Genomic DNA, 10488 nt, shown 5'->3' on the forward strand with positions numbered 1-10488 from the left:
AGAAAACTGGGACATTTTCTTATTTTTCCCAGACCAAAGCCCGTTGGAAGTTGTCCTCGCATGTTTCTGGTTTGTGACGTAAGCGTGAGTAGAGCTGATAGAAGGAGCACAGTGACCTACACATGTGTTATCAGATATTACGTGAATTCCTCATCTTTAAATGAGCAGCTTGTGTATGTGTTTTGACAGACACTGCCCCAGGATGCACCGCTCTGGGGAGAACAGGCTCTTGACCCGCGGGACCCCCCAAATGTTCCTCATTTACGTCCCCGGTAACCACGGCAACCCACCACCAAACACCGGCTAAGTGTGACAAACTTTAATGAGGCCAGGTAATGAGGCTTGTTAACTAAACGACGCTCATTCACACTCAAATTATCCACAGCACAGGTTTGTTTACACAGCAGACCTGACTCTTATCCGATCTCTGGATCTTTAAAAGTGCATTGTGGCCAGTCAAATGCTTTTCTCCATGAAGATGTTATTGCTTTGTCTGGAATGTTTCACAGTATGGCATTAAACCTTTCTATTTACAGTCAGAATGCCTGAGATATAGAATCATCTGTAAGTAAATAAATGTAAGGTAGAGCTGTTTAAAGTCATACACTGGAACATTTCAGTCAGAGCAGTGCCATAATCCAGAGAAACACGCAGGTGACCAAGTGCACCTTACATAGTGCAATTCTAATTTAAATTCATTTATTTTTTCATTCAATCAAATCATCTATAGAGTCCTGTACAATCCCAGAAGGTGACAAAAGTGCTTCACTTTCAAATCAACACAATATAAAACTAGTGTTGTAGTCAAGACTGGACTAATCAAGACTATGACCAGTCCGAGACCACAGGGTCCCAAAACCAGGACAAGACCAAGACTTTTAAAGGTCAAGCCTGAGACAAGACCAAGACCATGGACCACTGAGACTAAATGGAGATCATTTTTGTAATTTCTTGTATTTTGGCACATTTATATCAATGTTTTTATAAATCTATCTCCATTTTATCACTTGTCAAGTGTCAGACCTTGAGGCTGAAACAAAACAGAGAAGCGCCTTCAAGACCAAGACAAGACCAAGTCCAACCACATTCAAGACAGACACAAGACCAAGTCCAAGTGCCTTCAAGACCAAGACAAAAACCGAGCCCGAGCACTTTCAAGACCGAGACAAGACTGAGTCCAAACGCTTTCAAGACTGAGTCCAAACTCGAGTACTAGCATGCTAATAAAAAACAACATAAAAACATTCACATTCAAATCAACACAATAAAAAAAAAAAAATCACATTAAAATCAACACTATATATATATATATATATATATATATAAAATCACATTAAAATATTAAACTATCTAAAAACATTTGTATTAAATTCAACACATACAAACCATAAAATATAAAAACAAGCAAAACATTAAACCGTGAAATCAAACACATTGTGCAAAGTGTCAGTGTGTTTGGTCGCACCTCTGCACCTGAAGTGTACGTTTAACACCTGCTGTTGTTGTGCTCTTGGCCCCTCCCCTCTCATGAATATGCACATGTCTTCAAATTTACCCGGCAGCGTCAGGCCAGCCCACTTCACTCTACCTCTTTCTCTCTTTCCACAGAAGCAAACCCTCACCTACGAGACTGTTGGAACCAAACCAAACCCGGCCGGAGAATGGACAACGTCTCGCTTTCCAACACCACAGTGAAGATCTGCAACATGAGGGAAGCGTCGTTTCTGCTGCCGGTCTGCACCATTCTGGCCATCGTCACTTTGGTAACTCTGTGCGGAAATGTTCTCGTAATTATTTCCATCGCGTATTTCCGGCAGCTCCACACCTTAACCAACTACCTGGTCCTCTCCCTGGCTGTGTCCGATCTCCTCATCGGCATCATGGTTTTACCCTTCGTCATTTTTTTATTCGTGACGCCCTGTTCGCCTCTTCACGACGTTCTCTGCAGAGTGCGCGGGTTCTTCGATATGCTGCTTTGCTTGGCGTCCATCCTGAATCTGTTCTGCATCTGCATCGAGCGCTACTACGCCGTTTGCCAGCCGCTGAGCTACCAAACCAAAATCAACTCCCGCATCATCTTGGGTATGATTTTCATGGTGTGGAGCCTGTCGAGCGTGTTGTCTTTTGTGCTAACGTTTGGCGGGAACAAGTCAAAAGAACGTTGTGCCATTGTCCAGATTTTGAAGCTGTCCGTCATAGCGGCCGTCATCGCGTTTCACATCCCCTTCGTGGTCATGTTCACGCTGTACATGAAGATTCTGCTGGTGGTGCGGAGGCAAGCGCGCAGCATCCACACCGCCAGCTTATCGGACGGGGTTAGCAAAGCGGAGAGGAGGGCCACGTTGATGCTGGCCATGGTGATCGGTGTGTTTTTCATTTGCTGGGCCCCGGTTTCCATCTGCGCCACGTACCAGCCCTTCAACCACTTCTCCCTGCCCCTCAAGGTGATGGAGATCTTTAAGTTCTTGGCCTGGTTAAACTCCATGCTGAATCCGTTCATCTACGCGTACTCCCACAGCTTGTTCAGGTCCGCCTTCAGGTTCATCCTCATGGGGAAGATCTACACCAAGATCGGACCGAACGCTAGACTTCAGTGATTTAAAGAAGCGCTGTGGGCCTTTTCTCGTGGAAGGTTGGATATTGCAGAGTTTCAGGTGACATCACAACATTCTGTGGGGCAATGCAGGTTTTTTTGTTGGTCCAAGATAAGTTCATGTCATTTTGTTTGTATTTGAGACCTCCTTTATCTTATGAAAAAAATATCCTTAAAAATTCTGAGCTCAAAATTGACCTTTGGCGTTATTTGTCAGTTCCTGTTCTCTGCTTTTGTATCATGAGCTAAAAATAAGTTTCCGTATAAAGACAAAAGGCAGTAACAGTGTATCTTTTGTTTATGATTTAGTTCATAAATAGATTTTATTTTAAAATCCAACTTCTGGCACAGGGTCTTAACACATTCAATAAATAAACCTTTGTATTCAGTTATACTTCAATGATCTTTAATGAGAAAGTATTTGGTGTATTTATTAGGGATGTAACGTTATATCCAAATTCCTCGGTATGATATTTTCACGATATGCATGTCACAGTACGATATTTATTGCGATATTTTGTAGAAGCTAACAGAATTGTGAGTATACTACTTTTTCCTTTAAAAATGTCTTGACAAGCCTTTGGTTCTGTCATAAACCAAAGAGTTAAGATCTAAAAGTGCTTAATAACAGAGCAAAGGATCATGGTCTATGGAGTTCCCTCTGTTTCTTTTAGGCGCTGCTGCACCAAAACAATGAATTTAAGCAAAGAGACTTGTAATTCGATATATTGTGATGGCCCACGATATTATTGCTTGATTGATTGAACAATAACAATAATGAACAATGAACAATGAACAATAATCGTATATACTACATATACATTGTAAACACAGAAAAGCACATTTCTCGAAAAGGAGAGGGAAGAAGAAAAAAAACTTACATGAACCCACCCCTATTCATGACCTAGTTTCAAAAATGATGTCGTTGCTTCTGTACATTGAGAGACTTCTACAATATGATATCACGATATTTCGGTTATTATTACATCCCAAGTATTTATTCATACTGTACATACTATATTGCAAAGTCACTTATGTGTCAAACTGTTTCACTGTGGAAGTGTCGCCGCACGATCCTGATCAACACTAAACTGGAAATCCAAAACTTGTCTAGATCATTTCAAACAAACACATGAAGACTGGAGCTTGGTGAGATGTTCTTATAATGGATGGAAGTCTGGAGAAAATCAACCAAATAATAATCAGTTTCTGCCTTTTGTCTTTGCACGAATCGTTATTTTTGTGTCATGATACAAAAGCAGAGAACAGGAACTGACAAATAAGGTCAAAGGTCAATTTTGAGCTCAAGATTTTTCACATACAAATATTTCTTCATTATAGCAACTACTTGTCAAATTTTGGGAGCCCGATCTATTCTGCTTTTGTCTGGACAAAACAGAAACTCTGAAGTTATTTTTGTCAGTTTCACAGTCTGGAGAGTTAAGCTCTTGTGTCTTCGTAGGGCAAAGTAGATTTTTTGTTGTGAGTTCTTGGATTTAGTCCAGACCTGGGCATTGTGCAGCTCCGGGGCCACTCTGGTTAACGCTGACTGGCACATTTAAGCTCATTTGGAATTACAAAGTAAACATAGTTTATCATTTTACTTCATGCATGGACTAAAACTGCACTGCTTTTATTTTAGACTTGTTTCTTTAATGACATTTTTTGTAAGACACTTTCACTTTTTCATGGTTTAGTCAAAATATAAACTCTTCCCAGTTTGAGCAGCTCATCAGAACACTGATATTTATTACTTTTTATAAAGAAATACAGGAGCGTGCCTCAGTTCCCTCAGCCTTATGTTCTCATTTCAATGTTTTTCTCCAATATTAGACCCTATGTTCCCACATTTCCTAATCATCAGTTTGCATCAGAATTTATCCCCATTTCACCCAGTTTGGTCGTCTCTTACACCTGACCTTTTTTCCAGCAGCAGTTGAATACAGATGTAATGTCGAGGTCCTGGTGCAAAGGATCGAGGTTGAAATGACGCTGAATCATCCCTTTAAATGTGGTATAAAAATAAAAATGACTTGTTTTAGAGTTTAATTTTGAGAAAAAAATCCTAGAAATAAGAGAACATACAGCTGACCCCAGAAATACAAATTGAATTAAGCATGTAGACCCTGTTTCTCATGTGGCCTCATAGAAAAAAGAATCACCCAGTCCTGGTCTAGTCCATAAACTGTATATTTAAATGGGCATGGCTCTCTCTGTGACTTCTGCTGTGAGCCTCATCAGTTTGGTCTTAAAATGTTCATATTAACTCGCTCTACATGATCCTGGGGTTTTTATTTGACTAGTTTATCCATAAATCAATTCCTAATCTTAAAATGGAACCTTGTGATCCTCGTGAGCTTCATGTGACTGGAGGTGAACACTGTGAGTGACGTCACACTTGTTTAGTCCATGTCTTTACACGGTCTGTGCTTCTAGTCACACCAGGTTCAACATTTATGAATTTACTTTTCAGATGTTTCATGGCAGGACAAGTACGATATGATCAACAGGAAAATCTGTCTCTTGCCCTCTGAAGTCTGAAAACCACTAATACTGTATATATGTCTCCATGGAGATGTTATTGCTTTGTATGGAATGTTCCATGTTATGGCATTAAGTGTGTGAAGCAGATTTTTATTTTTATTATTTTTTCATTTTGACTTCATTTGGTGGGATAATACTGTATATGCTGTTGTAAATATAAATGATGAAGTCACAGTGTCCTATCAGGAAGAAAAAAAATTTAACTTAAAAAAATCCAACTTGTCAGATGAGCAAGTGACAACACAAAGCCAAGCTACAGGTCATATCTGTGAAGAGGCGAGCCTGAGCATGAGCTCCTGTTTGGACAGATTATGGACTTCCTGTTAATGTTGTAAATTAGCCGTATTTAATGTTGTATATGAAATATATTTAATGTTGTATATGAACTATATTTAATGTTGTATATTTAATGTTGTATATTATAACTATTTCATGTTGTATATGAAGTATATTTAATGTTGTATATGAAGTATATTTAATGTTGTATGTTATAACTATATTTTATTTAATGTTATATATTAACTATATGTATTGTTATATATTAGTCATATTTCATGTTGCATATTTCATGTTGTATATTAAAACTATATTTCATGTTGTATATTATAACTATATTTCATGTTGTATATTAACTCTAGGTTCTGTTACTTATGTTTGAGCCTTGTTTCATGTTTTAGATTAAAATATCTATTACAAAGATAAAAGTGCATTAGCTCTGATTTCTGAGCTCATCAAACACTTCATGAGTTTCAGTTTCCTGTTTACGGGCGACATTTTGGGGACTTTTAACCCTTCAAAAATATGATATAATATTGTTATTTGCAATGTCAACAGTTCAAATTTTTCATCATTTTAAACCCATGAATATAACACAATGCTGTTGTTTTGTAAATAAAAGAAATGTATTATAATTTTTCATCAAATGAGACTCAGTGTAAAGTGTGTCTTATGTGGATTCCTCTGAAACATGTAACACGTGTAAGATTATGACTCAGTTCTATATTATATACAGTAGATTTAACATTGTGTTTTTGGACTGTAACATGTGGGACATGTGTCTCATTCACTGTGTTTGTTTGTTTATGGAGCTATACTCTTCTGACGCACCAGTGAACACAGTCAAACATATTCTTTCTACTGACACTGTAAGAAGATTAAGAAAAAATGAAGAAAAAAAAAATACTTATCAGAGTTTTACATCAGTTCAGTGACAGTTTGTGGGAAAAGTTGAAAGAAAAAGAGTAAAAATACAGGTAGTAGCACTGAGATGTAAAACAGAATCTCTCGGCTGCCCTCTGCCATCAACTCACAAAACTCCCTCCACAATTCCCACAGTTTACCCACAACAACCGACTTTTTCTGACTGTTTACAGTTTCATTAAACAAATGAAAGTTGTTCTCATGTGTTCTTATTTGTTAAATCTATTGTGTAAACTGGATGAGCTTTGGCTGTTGTTGACAGGATGGATGCTAATTAACAGAAGTGGAATGACTTTGTACGTCACATCTGCTGCCTGTGTCCAACCAGGAAATAACGTAAGAGGCAAAACTAAAAGGCCTGAAATAGTTACAGAGATGAATGTAACCATGGTAACTATGTTTTAATGAAAAGTGTATCTAACCCGGGGGTGGGTAAACTTTTTGACTCATGGGCCACGAAGGGTTCGAAAATGTAATGGAAGTGTCGGACCAGGAGCAGATGGATGGAGTTTTATGGTTAATCCACCTCTTAAGAGAAAAAAATAACATGGCATATGTAAGAAAACATGTCCCATGTTATTGAAAAATCCCATCACTGAAAAGCATTACAACAAAATATCTTTTGTCTTTCAAGTCCCACAGTATTTACAATTTACTGAAATTACTTTCAAATTATTATTATTATTATTATTATTATTATTATTATTATTATTATTATTATTATTATTATTATTATTATTATTCAAGATTGGAAGGCCAGATTAAAAAGATTAAAGGCCTGGGGATTAATGGGCCCCGGGCTGTAGGTTGCCCACCCCTGATCTAACGTGTCATATGCACTTTACATGAAAAATAAAGGAAAAACACATTTTGAAATATAAACCATTGCACATATTTGGCCCGAGCCAGTAATGAAGTAACCATTGAGGGCTGTTGTTCTTTGCAGGTTTATTATGATGATTTTCCCTTGCAAACGATTATGATTTTTAGGCAAAAATGTCCACGAAAAGTCTCCAAAAGCAAAGACTCCCCCCAAAATACTTTAAAATATCACAGCACATGTTTAGTCCGATTGTGGTGAAATTTGAAATTACTAATGAGTGATGAGATGTGAACACTACAGCGCCCCCTAGTATAACCATGAAACATCAACACTATCAAATCTGCACCAAATTTTATTTGAATTAAATTCTATGCATGACTGTAAGCAAAAAAATATATTACGAACATGGGTAATTTTTCACTGTTGTCCAGCAGGGGCACAAAGACTCCCCCCAAAATATTTTAAAATATATTAAACACACAGGTTTAGTCCGATTGTGCTGAAATTTGAATCACTAATGTGTGTCTGAATATAATACACTATAAAACATATGAAAAGTGAACACTATAGCGCCCCCTACCATAGACAAAGTTAAAACATGTCGTGACCTGGGCTACAAAACCTACACTGAACTGTCCAGGGCCTGTGTGTGTCCTGTTCTGGACTGTGGCGCTGGAGTCTGGGGTCACTGTAAACACACCCACAGTGAGAAAGTTCAGTCCAGTGCTCTGAGGTGCTTTTTAGGCGTGCACAAAAAAGAGCCTAAACTTGCTCTGTGTGGAGATCTGGGCTGGAACCATGTGAAGTGAGACACATTTGTGACATGGTGCGGTTATGGAACAGGTTGATTAATGCCAGACACAAGATGAACCAAACATGTATTTAACTGGAGTCTGTTACATAAATCGTCCTGGAGTAGAGAGATGGAGAACATTTTTGAAATTGCAGATCTCCAGTTTATTTACAGAAATAAGTTCATCTGTAGCGTCAGACAAGTGAGGAACATTTATTTTGATAAGCATAAACAAAAGTGGCACAATGAAATTTTATGTAACCAAAATTAAGAACATATATCTTAATTATACTGTTTTGGACCTGAACCATATGTCACCCTGAACCTGAGCAGAGGTCAGAGGTCAGTATGTGCCCAGTTGAGGTGTGGGACTCTGCCTCTGGCCTTGGAGACGGGACGATTCCACTCTGTCCCAGAGGAGGAGCACATGTGACTGTGCCACTTAAAGGACTTTGAAAATCAAATGCATTTTCTGTTTTACTGTCCTTTGTATCATGAGCTGCTCTGTCAGTTGTGTTTAATGTGTCTCACTGTTGGTTTGTTGTGTCTGATGAGGAGAGACTGAAGGATTTGTTTAAATGTAATGTTTTTAAGTTGGCTCAGTTTGTGTTGAAAGCCTGGGACCTCCGTAAGTGGACACTTTATGTTTGATGTGTGATCTGTCTGCTTCTTGTTTTATGTGTCTTATAAGCCCAGGCAAGCTGGGCACCAATTAAATGGTGCATGACACTAAATAAGTACAATAAACTAAACTAAAACCATACACATGAAACATCAACATTATCAGATTTGTACCAAAATTGGGGTTTATATTCTATGCCTGATTACAAGCACAAAATGATAATACGGACATGGGGTATTTTTTCACAGTTGGCCAGCAGGGGCACAAAGACTCCTAAGAAACATTTAAAGGTGCATTATGTCATTTTTTCTAGTGGACGAGTTGTCGATCTGGGCAGCTGTCGGGAAGAGAGGATGGTCACAAGTCTTCAGGGGAGGCATGGAGGGGGGCGTGCACCGCAGCAAGGGCCAACATCACCACGAACGGCTTTAATTTGATCATTTATTCCTTAAAAGGTGACGTCATGGACATTCAATGAAGAAAGTTTTGTGGTTTAAATAAATCTACTGGAATACAACTGTCTTCTATGTTATAACGTTAATGAAAACATGCCTGAAGAGGTTTTGAATGTCATCCACGCATGTTTCAGTAAATTAGTGATCTCTCCTGAGCCCTTTAGTCTCTATTCACGCTTACGGCACAAACCAGGAAGACGTTTGGAAACATGAGATGACGACTTCCTTTGGGCTCTGTTTGCGGTAGTATGTCTGACAAAATCTAGAAAAACAGAGAAAATGGCCCAGTTTTCATTTCATTTCCAGATTTCATTTCAGATAATACTCCCTACAACTGTACAACAACTCACCCTTATGTACCAGATAATACTCCCTACAACTGTACAACAACTCAGCTTTATGTAACAGATAATACTCCTACAACTGTACAACTCACCCTTATGTACTAATACTCCTACAACTACATGTACCAGATAATACTCCCTACAACTGTACAACAACTCACCCTTATGTACCAGATAATACTCCCTACAACTGTACAACAACTCACCCTTATGTACCAGATAATACTCCCTACAACTGTACAACAACTCACCCTTATGTACCAGATAATACTCCCTACAACTGTACAACAACTCACCCTTATGTACCAGATAATACTCCCTACAACTGTAAAACAACTCACCCTTATGTACCAGATAATACTCCCTACAACTGTAAAACAACTCACCCTTATGTACCAGATAATACTCCCTACAACTGTACAACAACTCACCCTTATGTACCAGATAATACTCCCTACAACTGTACAACAACTCACCCTTATGTACCAGGTAATACTCCCTACAACTGTACAACAACTCACCCTTATGTACCAGATAATACTCCCTACAACTGTATAACAACTCAGTTTTTATGTAACAGATAATACTCCCTACAACTGTACGACAACTCACCCTTATGTAACAGATAATACTCCCTACAACTGTACAACAACTCATCCTTATACAACAGATAATACTCCCTACAACTGTACAACTCACCCTTATGTAACATATAATACTCCTTACAAGAGCACAATAACTCACCTTTATGTAACGGATAATACTCCCTACAACTGTACAACAACATATGCTTATGTAACAGATAATACTCCCTACAACTGTACAACAACATATGCTTATGTAACAGATAATACTCCTAAGTCTAAGAAGTCTGACCTGTCTTCATCTCAGTGTTAAAGATGCAATGTGCAACTTTTCTCTCCATAAAGATGTTATTGTTTTGCCTGAAATGTTCCACAGTATGGCATTAAACTCATCTATCTTGCATTCATTCAGTCTCATTGTTATTGGGATGGAAAAAAAATAGACTTAGTCCTTCGGTGTGTTGTCTCTGTGGAACTAGAAAAGTTTAAAGCCATACTGTGGGACATTCCAGGCAAAGCAATAACGTATC

The 10488-nt window shown here is 38.2% G+C and overlaps 1 protein-coding gene across 1 annotated transcript; it reads left to right on the forward strand.

The window, feature by feature from the left end:
• Positions 1-1661: 1661 nt before the first annotated feature.
• Positions 1662-2597, forward strand: LOC110157461 (trace amine-associated receptor 1-like). The gene has a single exon (XM_020921807.2). It carries the CDS (start codon positions 1662-1664, stop codon positions 2595-2597), a length of 936 nt encoding a protein of 311 aa, XP_020777466.1.
• The last annotated feature ends 7891 nt before the right edge of the window (positions 2598-10488 follow it).

Source organism: Boleophthalmus pectinirostris, unplaced genomic scaffold (assembly GCF_026225935.1).
Source record: "Boleophthalmus pectinirostris isolate CB_2022bp ecotype Guang Dong unplaced genomic scaffold, ASM2622593v1 HiC_scaffold_17, whole genome shotgun sequence".
NCBI classification, from domain to species: Eukaryota; Metazoa; Chordata; class Actinopteri; order Gobiiformes; family Gobiidae; genus Boleophthalmus; species Boleophthalmus pectinirostris.